The sequence below is a fragment of the Jaculus jaculus genome, chromosome 11, assembly GCF_020740685.1.
Source record: "Jaculus jaculus isolate mJacJac1 chromosome 11, mJacJac1.mat.Y.cur, whole genome shotgun sequence".
In the NCBI taxonomy this organism is placed as follows: Eukaryota; Metazoa; Chordata; class Mammalia; order Rodentia; family Dipodidae; genus Jaculus; species Jaculus jaculus.
Window position 1 is genome coordinate 17929079 of NC_059112.1, and position 19118 is coordinate 17948196.

Genomic DNA, 19118 nt, shown 5'->3' on the forward strand with positions numbered 1-19118 from the left:
CATGGCCCTGAGCTTCCTGGTCGTAAACATGCTCAACCTTGTTCTCTGAGATTCTTGCCTATCCCACAAAAACTGCACGCCCCCATTTCTCCGTGACTTCCTGTTTATTAGGATTAATCTTTCAGGGTCCTGAGACAATGGCATGTGAGAGGGGTCTGATGTTATTCTCTAAGATGCTCTATCTCATTTGAGCCTACTTCTAGGAAATAGAGCAGGGGCCTGAGTGAGTGATTAAAAGGAAAACAGCCTTAGGAGGCAAGAAAGCAGTCATGCTTAAGTATGCACCCCTGAACTGTACTGGAGGAGTGTGCGCTTGGTGTGGATTCAGGAATTCCTATCTCTATTAATTTCTCTACTCGTTGCTATAGCCAAATACCTGACAGGAAGCAGCTTAAGAAAGAAAGGATTACAGTTTTTTTTAAAAAAATATTTTATTAATGGAACCAGGCCAGGTGGCACATGCCTTTAATCTCAGGACTTGACTAGGGAGGCAGAGAGGTAGGAGGATCACTGTGAGTTCGAGACCACCCTGAGACTACATAGTGAATTCTAGGTCAGCCTGGGCTTGATTGAGACCCTATCTCAAAAAAATATTTTTTTAAAATTTATTTATATTTTTATTTGAGAGAGATAAAAAGACAAATAGAGTGAAAGAAAGAATGGATCTACAGATGCATGTGCCTGCCAACTTGTACAGCTGGCCTTACATGGGTACTGGGGAATTGAACTCAGGTCCTCAGGTTTTGGAGGCAAGAGCCTTAGTTGCTGAGCTATCTCTCCAGTCCCAGGGTAGAGTTTTGATGAGATAAACTCCATCATGGCAGGCCAGGTAGCAGGAGGAAACAGAGAGCAAACAGGAAGTGTGACCAGGCTGTAAAACTTCAAGGCCCAGTGACCCACTTCCTCCAGCAAGGCTCCACCTCTTAAAGGTTCCACAACCTTCCCAACAGCGATTCTAGGTGGGAACCATTTGTTCAAACACATGAGCCTACGGAGGACATTTCACAAACTACACCACCATCCTATGCGATGCAACTTCTGATCCATTTTCTCTTTCCTTATTTCTTTCCACTGACTAATGCAGTGTGTCCACTGTTTTATCTTTTCTCCTTTTTCTGTCTTTCCTGGCCATTTTAGGTCTTTTCTGGAAGTCAGTGGTATCCAAGTTGGTTGACTCAAAGCCCAGAATGATGCTAAGTTTTGGTAGGAACATTGGCAAATGGGCATTTAATAACTGTTTTGGTTCAAAATATAGGGCTTTTTTTTGGTATAAGTTGTGCTTCATGGAACCTCTATAATTTTTTAAAAAATCAAGTCAATATTTGTAATGAGTGGAAACAGGAAATGAGTTGATCTTTAAAACCTTGTTTACTATGAACATTATTCTGATAGTGAGCATTAATATTTCACTGTTTTTCATTTCCCAGGGGGCAGTACCTGCCTGGTACCATGGCCCTTTTCAATGTTAACAACAGTAGCAACAAAGACCAGTAAGTACATTGAAAAACCAGTAAAATGTCAGCAATATATCTGAATTTGAACTAGAGCAAATTCCTAGCACATAAACTAACTTAACTGTAATGTGATTCTATTATTTTTTTTGTTTGCTTATTTATAACTGGAAAATGCAGCCGCTCATATGGAAAGGGGCATGCGTGTATTTTATTCATATATTTAAATGTATGTAAAAATAGGTTTATGGTGTGTGTATATGTAATTTTCCTTCCTTGGAACAGAGTGGCTAATAAGACTGCATGAAACATTAATATTCCCATTTAATCTGAACCAATGTGTCTTCAACCAAATTCTCCAGGAATTTGAGAGACACAGGTCTGCGTTAAGCTTATCAACTGTGCCCTTTGGAATGATAGCTGTAAAGGAGTTGGACGTGGCAGAATTAGGTAGAGGAAAATGTGGAATTTCAGAGAGTAGAGTGGATATATAATAGGGTGTCCCATGGATATACTTTGAAATTTGTGTCCTATTTAAGTACCAGGACTGGGCTTTTGTAGCCATTCACCATCACCTAGGCAGCCCTAAGAAGTTGTGGGTATAACCTTGAGAATGTTAGTTTCTGTCACCCAAAGCCAGCCAAGGGGTAGAAGAGATCTGTCAACAGCCACCTCTTAGCAGGTGGTTAAGGAGTACCAGAAGCTTACACATCATTGTAACCACCCAGCACACCTCTTCACTGCTCAGATCCCCTGGTTTACATGGAAAATTCACTCCATCTGGGAATATTATTTCTTCCCAGGATTATAGTCATCTTGTGGCCTGGAGGCTTACAAGTTCATGGGGTAGACAAAGGTCACTGACAACTTTGCCTTGTTTTGAAGTTTCAACTGAAATTCCTCATCCCTTTCCCCTCACCCTAGAGTTCTCTTCTCCTTGGCCAGAACCTCTGCACATTAACTGCACACACATTCAGCCAATGATGATGTCTTTTGGGGGTCACGGCTACTTTGGTCATTTATTACTAAAGATGGGGGCGGGGAGATTCCAAAAGACAACCAGAGCAGGTCACTGGCATGTCAAGTGTATTTTCTACCTCGTTACTGCGAGCGGCAGCATGACCTTCTTCTGAAGATCAAGGTCACAGACTTGCCAGTGTGGTGACTCTTCCTCGCCTGCTTGTTTCTGGGTGTGAGGAGTCCCAGGTGCCAGGGGAGTAGTTCAAAGTAGAGCCTCCAACTGTGCCTGGGCAGCAACGTGACTCTTCCCCTAGACCACAGGGCCTGGAGGTTCAGGGGTGGGAAGGGCACTTTCCCCATGTGAGGCGCCCCTGTGTAGATCCCTTGGTTGCTACATGTAGGCGCTCTATAGAGTCAGAGCACCATTGACCACCGCTCATTTTTTTTTTAAGTTTTTTGTTCATTTTTATTTATTTATTTGAGAGCGACAGACAGAGAAAGAGGGAAAGAGAGAGAGAGAGAGAGACAGAGAATGGGCGCACCAGGGCTTCCAGCCACTGCAAACGAACTCCAGATGCCTGCGCCCCCTTGTGCATCTGACTAACGTGGGACCTGGAGAATCGAGCCTCGAACTGGGGTCCTCAGGCTTCACAGGCAAGCGCTTAACCACTAAGCCATCTCTCCAGCCTGCTCTTTTTTGTGTGTACAGTATGCTGGAGCATGGTGCCTCATCCTCAAGGAATCTGGATTCCTAACATCCCAATTGTGCTTTCTGAAGGCCACTCCACAGCTGTAACATGCCAGCAACTTCTGAGTTGTGTCCAAGGCCACATTTCCTTTGCTGTTAAGGATGGCCAAAGCGCTGCTGCGTAGTGTTCTCTATAAGTGAGTCATACATTATTATCCAAATCCCTCTCCAATGTCACTGTTCAAGGTTTTGTGGCAAAAAAAACATATATACATATAGTGTATGTATGGTATGTATGTCTGTACAATGCAGTTAATTACCATCAAGTGACTACTCTCCTTAAGGGATGGCATCAGAGTCATGGCATTTGCTGGCAGGTTGAATATGCAGCGCCCATCCTGGTAAGTGGGAAGCTGTGTGCTGGACCTTTATATGGCCTTATCTCTGCCACCATGGAGGCCGCATTCATATCTACACTGTGCCAGCACTGGGCATGCAATGACTGAAGTTGTCTGTATCAGCTAGCTGATTCAGTCAGGCAAATTGGCAGCCCTGTGACAGGTCTGTGAAGGGATATGAAGGTTTTCATTCATGAGTGCATTCCAGTCTGTTCAGCCTGACTCTTTTCCACCTCTGTTTTGCCTGATCTCTCCGTCTTTTTCCAGCCTGGCCCTTAACCAACCAGTGAAGGCATTCGTGATGGCCCGTGAGTCCTTATGTATTCTCAAGTTCTCATGGAAAGTGGATGCCTATTGCATTGGGGAGATTAGCCTCACCACTGTGATTCAAAGCTAGCTCTTGGTGGGTCTGTTGTATAGACCCAGCCCATTTGGGGTGGCCAAGTTGACCTGTCTGTGAGCCATATTCCACTAGCTGCTCCTGAAGAATTCTCTAAATGGATCTGCAGAGGTGGCTCAGCGGTTAAGATGCTTGCCTGCAAAGCCTAAGGACTCATGTTCGACTCTCCAGGCCCCATGTAAGCCACATGCACAGTGACCCAAGTGCACAAGGTCGCACATGCCCACAAGGGGCACACCCGCCTGGAGTTTGGTTGCAGTGGCTGAGGGCTCTGGCATGTCAATATTCTCGCTCTCTCTCACTCTTTCTCTCCCTCTCATAAAAATAAATAAAAGGCCAGTCTGTTGGGCTCGCCTCAAAAAAAGAAAAAAAAAAAAAGAGTCCTGTAAATGGCCACAGGTGAGCGGTGAGGGTCAGATGCTGATGCGGCCCTGGTAAATGACATTGGCACACATGATGCTTACCTACCTGTTGGGAAGCTCGCTTGCTCCTGCTGGCTCATGCTGCGAAGCATATGTACTACTTAATTATATAATGGATTACTGTCCAGCTTTGTGACTTGGATGGATTAACACAGCTTTTGAACTACTCCTGAAAACTCACTCAGATCAAGATCATTTCCCCTGAAGAAAATTGATGTCATTTTCTTGAAACTCTTGGTAATATATTTTAAACTTTATAATTTTTTAATCGGTGTGTTTGTGTGTGTGTGTGTGTGTGTGTTTGATAAAGAGAATGGGCATGCCAGGGCCTCTAACCACTGCAAATGAACTCCAGACACATGCTCCACCTTGTGCATCTGGCTTACATGGGTCCTGAGGAGTCGAACCATGGTCCTTTGGCTTTGCAGGCAAGCACCTTAACTACTAAGCTATCTCTCCAGCCCAATAACATTTTATTTCAAGTTAAATGTGAGTAATATCAAGCAGCCTAAAATTTAAATTGTTTTATCTATCTATTTATCTATCTAACAATCATCTGTTAAGCTCAAAACTTTGGAAATGTACTTTTGGAGGCTGTTATTTCTGAAATTAATTTCTTTACTTAATTTCACTGCCTCTATTTTTATTCTGTTTTCTATACCCATTAACCTTGGAACCTCTTCATTATGAGGCTACATTTCTGGTTTCTGAGCACTAGTGTGGGTCTGTGAATGCAAAGCTGAGAATTTTTAATCAACTGAAAGTAAAATAGAATGGAAATCTGAGTGTAATGTCATTCTGTGACTGAGGTATTATGTTTTCTTTAGAGAGCCAAAAGAAAAAAAGAAGAAGAAGAAAGAAAAGAGGTAAGTGAGACCCTACATGAATGACTCCATATTTTCCTGCCTATATTAGTTTCATGTTGTAACACTACATGTTCAACTTTTTCAGCAAGTCAGATGATAAAAATAAAAATAAAAAGGATCCCGAAAAGAAAAAGAAGAAGGAAAAGGAAAAGGAAAAAGAGAAGAAAAAGAAAGAGGAGCAAAGCAAAGATAAGAAAGAGGAGTAAATATTTTTATTGGCATTTATATGAGATATGAACTTGTGATGGGCTTAGATGTGGGACAATTTCCTGTGATATAGTAGGAGGAACTTAATAGAAAAGAGTCCTGTGTCAAGAGAAAATGCATTTAAACTTTATAAATAAACATTTTATATAAATTGTTATCAGGTGAGAATTTAAACCTGTTAAAATGAACAATTACTAGCTTTCCCATTGAGCACTTTGGTGTGATGGCTTGGCTCATTCACTCCCACAAGTATTGGGTTAAATTTGAAGTTCAAGGAGAATTGAGGACTTAGTATCTTATTGCAGTGTTTAAAGGCTGTGGTAAAATGTTAACAATTTCATTAATGTTCTGAGTAATATACAATATACAGCTAGTCCTTCAAAGTAGTCCAAAGTCTTGGTTGCTTTTGACCACAGTACGAATTCTATCAAAACACCCATATCCTGAAGGACCATGAGAAACAGGGAGAAGTAACATTTGCAAAGCTTTCTAAACAAAATTTCTATTAAAGGGAAATTGTTTTCTGAATATATTTAAACAAGCTTATCAAATAATGGCTTAATCATTTGTGCCGATTCTGAAGGTTGTTGTAATTTGTATAATAAGAAACAGTCCGTAAAACACAGCCTTGGTACCAGAACATTAAACATTCATCAATTTGACCACATGTTATTCTATTCTTTCCTTCTTTGTTCCTCTGCTGCCTCTCTTAAAGCATCCTTCCTACATGCCTACACGCTGGACTGCTCATTTTTCTCTATAGATGAGTCACTCCCCAATACACCCTCCCTGGTCACTTTATGACTGGATAATAAATGGAAGGAGATTGGTAGCAGTCATTATCCTATCACCATAGTCCTCCAAAGGAATCTTAGGGTATCCATTTCCATAATCTATACCGCAATTTCTATCTAGTGCCTAGAGTGTTGACTTAACCTCATCATGGTAGAAAACCAGGATTTTTATAAAAGTCTAACGCTTGGTTTAATATGACTGATCTAACTATCTACTCACTGGCATCCTCTTAGGGCAGTAGGTAGCCGTAACTATCTACTTGGCCCTCACTAACCAGTTCCTCATGCTGAGTACGCTGACCAAGCTTATCCAACTCAGGGAGAGTGTCTCCATCTTCTGTTCCATTAATCGTCACTGAGGAGCCCAACTATACTTGATATGGTCAATATAAATGCTCTTGTTTCTTGGTAACCTCCCTCTTTATTTCCAATTGCTGGTAGGGAGAAGAAAGAAGTCGTGGTTATCGATCCTTCTGGAAACACTTACTACAACTGGCTGTTTTGCATCACTCTACCTGTGATGTACAACTGGACCATGGTTATTGCAAGGTCTATATGTATTTTTGTTGGATTTCTGCCTATTTCTATTTATTAGTTTATTTTTATTTTTATTTATTTATTTGAGAGAGATAGATAGAGAGAGAGAGAGAGAGGGAGAGAGAGAGAGAATGGGTATACTAGGGCTTTCAGCCACTGCAAATGAACTCCAGATGTATACGCCACTTTGTGCATCTGGCTTATGTGGGTCCTGGGGAGTTGAACCTGGATCCTTTGGCTTTGTAAGCAAGTGCCTTAATTGAGCCTTTAACTGGTGTCCTTAGGCTTCACAGGCAAGGGCTTAACCACTAAGCCATCTCTCTAGCCCTGGAGGCAACTCTTGATGGGATCGCAGATGGGCCTGGTTACCAGGAAGATTAAATCATGTTTAGAAACTTGAAGTTTTTTTGTTTTGTTTTGTTTTGTTTTTCGAGGTAGGGTCTCACTCTGGTCCAGGCTGACCTGGAATTAACTCTGTAGTCTCAGGGTGGCCTTGAACTCACTGCGATCCTCCTACCTCTGCCTCCCGAGTGCTGGGATTAAAGGCGTGAGCCACCACGCCCGGCAGAAACTTGAAGTTTTTAGGCCCAGTTTTCCTTCTTCTGGGAGGCGAGGGGCTGGGGACTATGTTAATAATCATGTCATCCCTTTATGGTAAAGTCGTTCATTAAAATCATGTGTCTGGAGTTCATTTGCAGTGGCTGGAGGCCCTGGCACTCTCTCTTTCTCTCTCTCTCTCTCTCTCTCTCTCTCAAATAAATAACTAAAATATTTTAAAATAAAAATAGATGCACAGAAGGTTTTACTTCAGCTAGTTTCCTTTTCTTTTTACTTATACAAGTTTTTCTTTTATAGGGCATGTTTTGACGAACTTCAATCAGATTTTCTAGGATATTGGTTGGTTTGTGATTACTTATCCGACACAGTCTATCTTGCCGATATGTTTGTACGGACAAGGACAGGTAAATGTTCCGTTTTATATGTCCTAAAACGTCACGCTTTTTATCTCTGTCATGGAATTTGAAATTTCCAAATCCAGCTGCTTTTCAACATATATATTAACACCAGTGTGTCTTAGTGGCTTAAGCCACTCGGACTGATTCAGAGAGATGTCACTATGCAAGCCCACTGAGTAGAGTGGGGATCGGTGCTTCTCCTCACTGGGCTTGTGCCAGGTAAGAGGGACAGAGCGCGCAGACATACCTATTTCATCAAGCTCTGCGGGGGAAAGGGTGATTGTCTCTCAACATGCAAACACCTTATCAAGAGACATGGGGGGGGGGCTAGACAGATGGCTCAGCAGTTAAGGCGCTTGCTTGTAAAGCCAAAGGACCCAGATTTGATTCCCCAGTGCCCATGTAAGCCAGATGCACAAGGTGGCGCATGCATCTAGAGTTTGTTTGCAGGGGCTGGAGGTCCTGGCATGCCCATTCTCTCTCTCTCTCTGCCTCTTTCTTTCTCTCTCTCAAGTAACTAAACAAACAAGAGGAGGCATGGGGAAAAGTATCATTGTCTCCAGCAAAGCCACACTCAAAATTTACAGGAAGCATGGATTTAACTTTGTCATTCATAATGGGGGGGTTGGTAATGAGAAGAGCCTATCTGATTGTTCCTTCCAAGTGTTCTTGGTCGGTAGTTTTCAGCTCATTGTGTCTACACTGGTCTGCACTGAAAATGTAACCAGCAGTCCCAGACTACAAGCTTTCAGGAGTCACTTCGAGAATGTCCTCTGCACGTCAGTGCAGTGCCCTCCTGCCCTGTCCTGCTTGCAACGCTGGTAGCCAGTATAGAAGGAGAAAGAAACGTTCTCCTTCATGCTGAAATGCTGGGTCTAATACACAAGGCCTGTGGTAACAGCATAAAAGAGAATATCCCAGGTGGCTAAGGAAAGCTGGGAGGTCAAGTACAGGAGATGACAATTAGTCTCAAAGGGCACTTACACTTTGTACCAAAGAGCAGACACATGCATATACAAAATAGGTACCCACACCTCTACAGCAAGGTGGGGAGTCAGTCAAGAAGGTGGCACGAACTATCTTAATAAATACCAGAAATAAATACCATAAATACCAGAAAGTTCAAGATGGTTTCCAAGAACTGGATATAGAAGGAAAAATAACCTTTTAACTAGCCTCAAAATAATACACTCATGATCAAAAAAAAAAAAAAAAAAATGTATGCAAAGATCCAGGTATGGTGGTGCATGCCTTTAATCCCAGCACTTGGGAGGCGGAGGTAGGAGGATCACTGTGAGTTCGAGGCCACTCTGAGAGTACATAGTGACTTCCAGGTCAGCCTGAGCTAGAGTGAAACCCTACTTTGACCCCCCACAAAAAATGTATGTGGAGAAAGTCCCACCCACCATGTAATTATGAAACATCGGTTACAAGTTAATCAGTTTTGGCACTCACTAGGGTCAGTGCAGACCTCAGAGGTTCAGGCTCCATCTCTTAACACTGCTCCCTCACTTCAGGTGTCAGTCACAAGACCCCAAGTGGTGTTTCTGATCAAGTAGCTATAAATCAAGGTCCCCACAATCCGCTCCTCAAGATCAACTATTTGCTACCATGGTTCACAGAACACAGAGGAAACTCATTATCTAGGTGATATTGATACGGGATAGTTGGATGGTGTAGACAGATGAATAGGCAGATGAGGAGACACACAGACAGTGTGGAGGGTCCTGAAAGCAAAAACTTCTGCCCTCCTGGAATCAGAGTGTGCCACCCTTCCAGCACCCTGAATTTATTTGCTGACTTGGGTGGTCTGATTTCCAAAGCCAGAGAGTTTTTTTTGTTTTGTTTTGTATTTAGCATTTAGAGTCAGAGATTTTTCTTTTTTGTTTTTTTAAAGAGAGAATTGGCTCCAGAGCCTCAGCTACTGCAATCAAACTCTAGACGCGTATGCCACCTAGTGGGCATGCGCGCCCTTGCCTCACCTTTGTACTCCAGAGTCAAGAGATTTTAATGAAGGACTTTACCATAAAGGGATGACATGATTATTAACTTAGTCCCCAGCCCCTCGCCTCCCAGAAGAAGGAAAACTGGACCTAAAAACTTCAAGTTTATAAACGTGATTTAATCTTCCTGGTAACCAGGCCCATCTGTGATCCCATCAAGAGTTGCCTCCAGGGCTGGAGAGATGGCTTAGTGGTTAAGTGCTTGCCTGTGAAGCCTAAGGATACCGGTTCAAGGCTCAATTTCCCAGGACCCACGTTAGCCAGATGCACAAGGGGGCGAATGCATCTGGAGTTCGTTTGCAGCAGCTGGAGGCCCTGGCATGCCCAATCCCTGTCTTTCTCTATTTGCCTCTTTCTCTCTCTGGCTGTTGCTCTCAAATAAATAAATAAAAACAACAAAAAAAAATTTTTTTAAAAGAGTTGCCTCCATAGAGAAAAACCTTACCCAGTTAATTCAATGAGATTTTTTCTATGACAGGAACTGAGGCCAAAGACCACATGTCTAGACAAAGGATGCAACTTAGCATGTCTGCCATTGGGAAAATCACAAAGATTTAAATAGCCCCGTGCCAGATATTGAGGAAGGAAATGAAATGGGTAACTTATTATGTTACCATATTATAAGAAATGTGGGTGTAATTGATAACAGGAATGATTTTTACCTCATGAGAGATTTGTTTGTGTATATACAAATCACTCATGTTTCAACTAAAATGTTTCATTTTCTATCTCCACAACAGATTATTCTATAATCATATGTATACTTGTACTCATGTAATAATATATCTCTGAAGGCATAGTTATTAAAAATGATTTTTTTTAGGTAGGGTCTCACTCTAGGCCAGGCTGACCTGGAATTCACTAGGTAGTCTCAGGCTGGTCTAAAATTCATAGTGATCTTCCTACCTGTGCCTCCCCAGTGCTGGGATTAAAGGCATGGGCCACCATGTCCAGCAAAATCGATATGTGTGTGTGTAAATTTTTATTTATTTATTTGAGAGAGAGAGAATGGGCACGCTAGGGCCTCTAGCCATTGCAAACAAACTCCAGATGCATGTGCCACCAAGTGCATCTGGCTTACATATGTTCTGGGGAATCAAGCCTGGGTTCTTAGGCTTTGCAGGCAGGTGCCTAAACCGTTAAGCCATCTCTCCAGCCTGAAATTAATTCTTATATTGACCTCCACAAAGTTGAGAGTTACTTTAGGAAACTTCAGAGTGACATAGTAAATAGAAACACCAGGACTGATTTGTCTTTTCCATCTGTTTTAGGTTACTTAGAACAAGGATTGCTGGTGAAAGATAAGATGAAACTCATAGAGAAATATAAATCCAACTTGCAATTTAAGCTCGATGTTCTGTCCATGGTACCAACGGATCTGCTGTACATTAAGCTGGGGTGGAACTATCCAGAAATCAGATTAAACAGGCTGTTGCGGATCTCTCGGATGTTTGAGTTCTTCCAAAGGACGGAGACAAGAACCAACTATCCCAACATCTTCAGGATTTCGAACCTCGTCATGTATATCGTCATCATCATCCACTGGAACGCATGTGTATACTACTCCATTTCCAAAGCCATCGGGTTTGGAAATGACACGTGGGTCTACCCCGACGTTAACGATCCTGAATTTGGCCGCTTGGCTAGAAAGTACGTGTACAGTCTTTACTGGTCTACGCTGACTTTGACGACCATCGGGGAAACGCCGCCCCCGGTGCTGGATTCCGAGTACGTCTTTGTGGTGGTTGACTTCTTAATCGGTGTCTTAATTTTCGCCACCATCGTCGGTAACATCGGGTCCATGATTTCCAACATGAATGCAGCCAGGGCAGAATTTCAAGCAAGAGTTGATGCCATCAAGCAATACATGAACTTCCGAAATGTGAGCAAAGACATGGAAAAGAGGGTGATTAAGTGGTTTGATTACCTGTGGACCAACAAGAAAACGGTGGACGAGAAGGAAGTCTTGAGGTATCTACCTGACAAGCTAAGGGCGGAAATCGCCATCAACGTTCACTTGGACACATTAAAGAAGGTACGCATCTTTGCCGACTGTGAAGCTGGCCTCTTGGTGGAGTTGGTCTTGAAGCTGCAGCCACAAGTCTACAGCCCCGGAGATTACATCTGCAAGAAAGGGGACATTGGGCGAGAGATGTACATCATCAAGGAAGGCAAGCTTGCTGTGGTGGCTGATGATGGCATCACTCAGTTTGTGGTGCTGAGCGATGGCAGCTACTTTGGCGAGATCAGCATTCTGAACATCAAAGGCAGCAAGGCTGGCAACCGAAGGACCGCCAATATCAAAAGCATCGGCTACTCGGATCTGTTCTGCCTCTCCAAAGACGACCTCATGGAAGCTCTCACCGAGTACCCAGATGCCAAAACTATGCTGGAGGAGAAAGGGAGACAGATCTTAATGAAAGACGGTTTGCTGGATGTGAACATAGCGAATGCTGGAAGTGACCCGAAAGACCTGGAGGAGAAGGTCACTCGGATGGAGGGGTCCGTAGACCTCCTGCAAACGCGGTTTGCCCGCATCTTGGCCGAATATGAGTCGATGCAGCAGAAACTCAAGCAAAGACTCACCAAGGTCGAAAGGTTTCTGAAACCACTCATCGAGACAGAATTTTCAGCTCTCGAGGGAACCGGAGGGGAAAGTGAGCTCTCGGAATCTATGCAGGGCTGAAGAGCTGACTGGGTGACCGTAGGCAAGGACGCTGGCAGCCCACTGTCCTTTTGTTCATGCGAACAAAGGCAACGGGCATTTGGAAGAAGGTTCAGGCTGGCAAATATTCCACAAGGAAAATGTGCTTTGGTGCCTGACAAAAAGGCCCACTGACTCAGGATGAGGTGGCGGGAGCAAGGAATCATCCTATCTTGGTGTTTTTCCACAATGGGTAATGCACAAGGAAAATAACTGATTAACTTTTCAGTTTCTATATCCTCTGATTTTTTTTCCACATATGCCCATCGTATGTAAAATAATCTTTGTAAAACTGCATATGTATTCCTTACTTTCTGGTCACGTGCATGGAGGAGGAAAATGTATACAGTGTAACTGGAAATTGCTTGTACATTGTCCTCAGAATGCTATGTTAAGAAAAAAGTTAGAGCACAATAAAGTGAAATTAATAATTCAACCACAATGACTATGACATTGGATAATTTAGTATGGTGCACATAGGATCCCAGATGGCTTCAAAGTCATTTTAAAGACACTAGTCATATTGTAGTCTAAGACTCAGGAAGGATGGTTGAGGGAAAATTTATTGATAAAACATGATAAATTAGATTTCACAATATGAAAATATATGTGCACATAAATATTGAAATGAATAATATTGAAAATTGCAGATACTGTAGGAATCTTTTATGTTAAATTTAAATAATTTTCAGGGTATGACCAATAGCAATAAAATGGATAAATGCAATACTATTGTTTAATGATTAGCTAGTGAGACAGTTCTAAAAGTTGTATGAACATGATCTGGGAGCTCTTCTGGAAATTAAGAAAAAAAACCAGGAAACATAGCTTTGGGGAAACTCATGTTAAGAGTGCTCACCTGGAGAAAACGTGGAACTTAAAGTAGGAACTTGCTTTTTTGCTGGGAAGAAACCAACCAATTCCAAACTGATTCTTTTCCAAAAAAATTTTTTTTGAGGTAAGCCCCCCCAAACAGCCTTTTTTAAAAAAATAAAATTATGAGGTAGAATTAGAGTGAGAGCAAGAGAGAGAGAGAGAATTGGCACACCAGGGCCTTCAGGCACTGTACTAAAACTCCAAATGCATGCGCCACCTTGAGCATCTGACTTATGTGGGATATGAGGAATCGAATATGGGTCCTTAACCATTAAGCCATCTCTCTAGCCCCTAAACTGATTCTTAATACCACCTGATTGCCCAGAATTAGGCCCAGAATGAGCATCTTAACATATCAAAGCAAAGACAGATTTAGCAGAAAGATGAGGGAGTAGGGAACAAGAGAGAAGTGAGCTAAGGTTGAAGTTTGCTGGTGAATTTGGGACTCTGAGATGTCAGGTCAATGCAGGAGTTGAAAACCAGTATATCCAATGAATGTCCTGACCCCAATTTTTTAAATGTGGGGTTCAAATCCAAAGAGATTGTTTTATAATTTTGCATACATTTTAAAATCTCAATTTTAACAGAATATTATGTGATTAAGCTGCTTGCCAGTAGGTGGCAATGTTGATCTGCAATTATAATCATAAAAGCCTGTCCATTTTTCTCTTTACAAATTATAGCTAGCATATCCATAAGTCATACCCAAACCTTAATCATGACCATGTGAAACAATGACTCATATCTCCACAACTTATTAATTTAAAAAAATTGTTCATTTTTAGAGAGCGACGGACACAGAGAGAAAGAAGCAGATAGAGAGGGTGCTCCAGGGCCTCCAGCCACTGCAAACAAACTCCAGACGCGTTCGCCCCCTTGTGCACTGGCTAACGTGGGTCCTGGGGAGTTGAGCCTTGAACTGGGGTCCTTAGGCTTCACAGGCGAGTGCTTAACTGCTAAGCCACCTCTCCAGCCCAAGTTACTAATTTTTTTTAAGACTGTAGGAATTCTATGTAAATGGAATGCAAACTTGCCTACAAAAATAAAGGTTGCATTGATTAATGAGTACAAAACACATGCTTATTCAAAAGCCAGGCAGGACTTTCCCATAGGAGAGGCATCACTACTGAAGACGTTCCCTCTACCACAAATGCAGATCTAATGTATTAGTAACCACGATGACTGTATGATATTGCTGGACATTTCTGGATTCTGTGCAGGAACTCAGGTGAAGGACCTCAGACCACTTGCCAAGACCTCTGGTATAGTTTGGTAGGCCACCATCAACTACCATGCTTATACAAAGTCTTGGGATATTTGCTTTGTGCCTCTTTTCATTGCCATAACAGACTCTAGTTCTCATAATACCAACATTGCCATGCAGAACAGAAAGTATTGGCAATAAATAAGCAAACTGGTAAATAAGACAGAAGCTGGGCATGGTGATGCACACCTTTTATCCCAGCACTTGGGAGGCAGAGGTATGAGGATTTCCATGAGTTCAAGGCCACCCTGTGACTACATAGAGAATTCCAGGTTAGCCAGGGCTAGAGCAAGACCCTACCTCAAAAAAAAAATTTTTAAAAAAGATAAATAAGACAAAGAGAATAATTATAGCAACATATGGACACGTACATTTCGATCTTAATGTAGAAATAAAATGATGTGATTCATGAAATTTATGAACCAATCCAAAAGTCACTATATAAGAAATTATAACAGAAACATAACAAAACCTTGAATTATCCAGCCTGAAAACATATACACACTACCCAGATTTTCCTCTAACAAACTGGAAGAAGATACAAGCTAGAAGGATTACAAACTATATTGTCACACAATCTATTAGGTCACCTTTGGAGGTGTCTAGCTGGATTTTTCAATATCTTCCTATTACTTACTAATTATTTCCCAATAATCATTTCCTACCATACTTTCCCAGCCAAGTCACCAAGTCCTTAAGTGCAGAGACTATGTCATCTTTTTGTGCTCATAAGCTTAGCTCTTTGCCACACATTCACATGAAGGGTGCTCAGTAAACATGGATGGTAGAGTTCATGGTCCACACGTACCTTTTTAGTAAAATTCTCAGTCAAGACAATGGATCAGGTGCATTTAGTTTGCATTGCTGGATGACTCTTAGGGATCAGCAAGGAAAACTTGAATCATAGCTAAAATATAATTATAACAAAACATATGTCACAGGCTAGAGAGATGGCTTAGCAGTTAAGGCATTTGCCTGTAAAGCCTAAAGACCCCAGTTCAATTCTCCAGGATCCACATAAACCAGATGCACAAGGGGGCGCATGTGTCTGGAGTTTGTTTGCAGCGGCTGGAGGCCCTGATGCACCCTTTCTCTCTCTCTCTCTCAATATCCCTCTGTCTCTAATAAATAAATAATAAATAAATAACATGTGGCATAAGACAAAAATGGAGTTCACCATTTTCCTGAACAGTGATGTTCCAGTCTTACCTCATCCTGACTTCCTGCCTTTCCTCCCCTTTGGAAGGAGAGGGAGGACAGAGGATGCAGACTTGTCACTCCAGGTGGCAGTGCCAGGGTCTTGCATCACTGTGGTGAAGCAGGTTGGTAGCCATCTTCATGGACTATTAAAATTCCCCAAAGCCCATTGTCTTACTATGTCATCATTGTCTTGTCCTGGGGCTGGAGGTTTTGAAAAAAGTCTTTATTCATGTTTAATTTTTATCAATTAAAAATGGAAATTTGGGTCAGTAATTAAAAAAGAACCTATAGGGCTGGAGAATTGGCTCAGCAGTTAAGGCTCTTGCCTGCAAAGCCAAATGACCCAGGTTCAAGTCCCCAGGACTCACACAAGCCAGATGCACTAGGTGGTGCATGCCTCTGGAGTTCATTTGCAGTGGCTAAAGGCCCTGGCATGCCTATTCTACTTCTCTCTCTCTCGTTCAAATAAATAAAAAATCAATTAATTTTTTTTTGAGGCAGGGTCTCACTCTAGGCCAGGCTGACCATTTTAAAAAAAAAGGAGGGCTGGAGAGATGGCTTAGCGGTTAAGCGCTTGCCTGTGAAGCCTAAGGACCCCGGTTCGAGGCTCGGTTCCCCAGGTCCCACGTTAGCCAGATGCACAAGGGGGCGCACGCGTCTGGAGTTCGTTTGCAGAGGCTGGAAGCCCTGGCGCGCCCATTCTCTCTGTCTCCCTCTATCTGTCTTTCTCTCTGTGTCTGTCGCTCTCAAATAAATAAATTAAAAAAAAAAAAAAAAAAAAAAGGAAAGTTGAACTGGGCATGGTGGCACATGCTTTTAATCCCAGTACTTGTGAGGCAGAGGTAGGAGGAGTGCTGTGAGTTTAAAGCCACCCTGAGACTACATATATAGTGAATTCTAGGTCAGCCTGGCCTAGAGTGAGACCCTACCTCAAAAATAAATAAATAAATGCAATTTTTAAAAAACTAAAAAACCTTACAAACTATGGATTTATCTGCAGTGTTAGAATGAGCCTGAGGAGGACAACGTCAGTTTAGGTAAATCTCTTTCAGATAATTACGGACATAGTATTATTGGATGTCCAAGCTTATAGATCATTCAGGATAAGTAAATACCACACAACAGGAGCACTGGCTCGGAACACATGGTTTGATAATGCCTGGCCCTATCTACACCCAGGAGAAGGAAGAAAGCAGGAGACACAAGAACAAGGAAAACAGCATGAAATACAACGACAACTCAGATGCCATCGAGTTGGCCTCTCCATGTCTTATAACACAAAAGTGAAAGAGGGGAAACACTAAGGGGACGAGGCTGTCGAATATTTCGAAGTATGAGTGAGCCCTGGAGATCTTCATCACATTTTGGAAAGTAGCCATGACGCACTAATGTCTGTAGAGCCGAGGCTGGGGTGACCACAAGAGCAGTAATTTCATTCTCAGGTATGTGGTCACTGCTGAAAATCTCATGGACACACAGGAGACATGTTAAAGAATGTACAAAATGGGAGAAAAAAAAAGGGCGGGGACTTCTGTTGAAGTCAGGTTTGCGTTGCTGGTAGAAATCACCAACTAAGAACAGCTTGTGGGGAAAAAAAAAGAGGCTTATTTTGGCTTACAGACTTGAGGGGAAGCTTCATGATGGCAGGGGAAAACGATGGCATGAGCAGAGAGTGGACATCACCTCCTGGCCAACATAAGGTGGACAACAGCAACAAGAGAGTATGCCAAATACTGGCAAGGAAAAGCCCACCCCCAATAATCCACCAGGAGGCTTTAATTTCCAATTGCTATCAGCTGGGGAGACTAGCATTCAGAATATCTAAGTTTATGGGGGACACCTGGCGCAAACCTCCACACCTTCTAAATGTCAAAAAAAGACTTGGTAAGTGCTGTAGCCAACTGGGATGGACTTCTAAACCAGGTGCAGTTTCTGGAGGAAGGGATTTATTTCAGGCTTACAGATCCAGGGGAAGTTCCATAATGGCAGAAGAAGCTGGCCCCTTTTTCCAAACCCATACACAGAGAAAAGTCACCACAAGCAAGCACACTCCAGCAATCCCCAGGCAGAGCTCAAGCACGCTGCGGACCTTTAGGCTGGAAATAGATCCGCCCCCAGAAACACCTTAGGGCTGGACCCCATCCACAGTGACACCCCCTCCAGCCAGGCAGCTGGAAACCCAAGTTATAGCTTTAAGAAAACATTTGAGTCTACTGGGGGACATAAATTCCAACTACCACAGTAAGTAAATGCTAGGAAACATTTCAGTCCTAGCAGATGAAATGCATGTAGTGTTTATAGATTTTTCTATGCATGGTTCCAAATGCCATGGAGATAGGAGTGCAAGTTCTCCTTCCATCATCTTACAGGATGGGTTCCATTATGTTCTGTTTAATGGACAAGGACATGGAGGCACAGAGACGTTATCTCTCTATAGAAAGGAAGTGCCATGAAGGCCTTTTGAACACAGTACCTTTGAAATTGACCATTTCCTTTGGATGACTTTAGTTTTTTTTAAATAATTTTAAATTTATTTTTATTTATTTATTTCCAAGCAGAGAGAGGAAAAGAGAGAGGAGACAGACAGAGAGAGAATGGGCACACCAGGGCCTATCGCCACTGCAAACGAACTCCTGACACATGTGACCTTGTGCATCTGGCTTACGTGGGTCCTGGGGAATTGAACCTGGGTCCTTTAGCTTCACAGGCAAGCATCTTAACCACTAAGTCAGTTCCCAGCCCAACTTTAGTGTTTTGCATGTACATACAATACCATCTATACAAAATTACAAACATTGAACACAATATACAATCCTCTTTATGAATTTATTTTTTACTTATTTATTATTTAAGTTGTTTTTTTGAGGTAGGGTCTCACTCTGGTCCAGGCTGACCTGGAATTAACTCTGTAGTCTCAGGGTGGCCTTGAACTCATGGCGATCCTCCTACCTCTGCCTCCCGAGTGCTGGGATTAAAGGTGTGTGCCACCACGCCCGGCCTCTTTATGAATTTATACTTATGATATGAACATTTAGAAATATCCCAGGGGAGTGGCAGATGCTTGAAATTAGAGTGATGGCTACTTCTGGAGAGGCCAGAGGATGATGGGATGGAGAGAGGGTGATAGATGCATAGAACGTCAACTGTTGGTACAGTTTTACATCTTTGAGAACAATTGGAACTTTGACAAAGCTAGATACAGATATGTGTGTGTTGCTCTAATTGTTGGTATAGTTGAGCCATTCTGAAAGAAGAAAAGGGCTGGAGAGATTGCTTAGTGGTTAAGGCACTTACAGGCAAAGCCAAAGGACCTAGGTTCAATTCTCTAGTACCCACATATTGGATACACAAGGTGGTGCATGCCTCTGGAGATAGTTTACAGAGGCTAGAGG

General features: G+C 42.4%; 1 protein-coding gene across 1 annotated transcript in view; it reads left to right on the top strand.

The window, feature by feature from the left end:
- The window catches only part of Cnga1 (cyclic nucleotide gated channel subunit alpha 1), a 57671-nt gene extending 45303 nt beyond the window's left edge, over nucleotides 1-12368 (top strand). Inside the window, exons 6-11 of the mRNA XM_004658685.2 lie at nucleotides 1428-1490; nucleotides 5147-5185; nucleotides 5271-5387; nucleotides 6628-6735; nucleotides 7579-7685; nucleotides 10954-12368. Of these exons, the coding sequence (XP_004658742.2) occupies nucleotides 1428-1490; nucleotides 5147-5185; nucleotides 5271-5387; nucleotides 6628-6735; nucleotides 7579-7685; nucleotides 10954-12368 (1849 nt within the window). The remainder of the gene's footprint in view (nucleotides 1-1427; nucleotides 1491-5146; nucleotides 5186-5270; nucleotides 5388-6627; nucleotides 6736-7578; nucleotides 7686-10953) is intronic.
- The last annotated feature ends 6750 nt before the right edge of the window (nucleotides 12369-19118 follow it).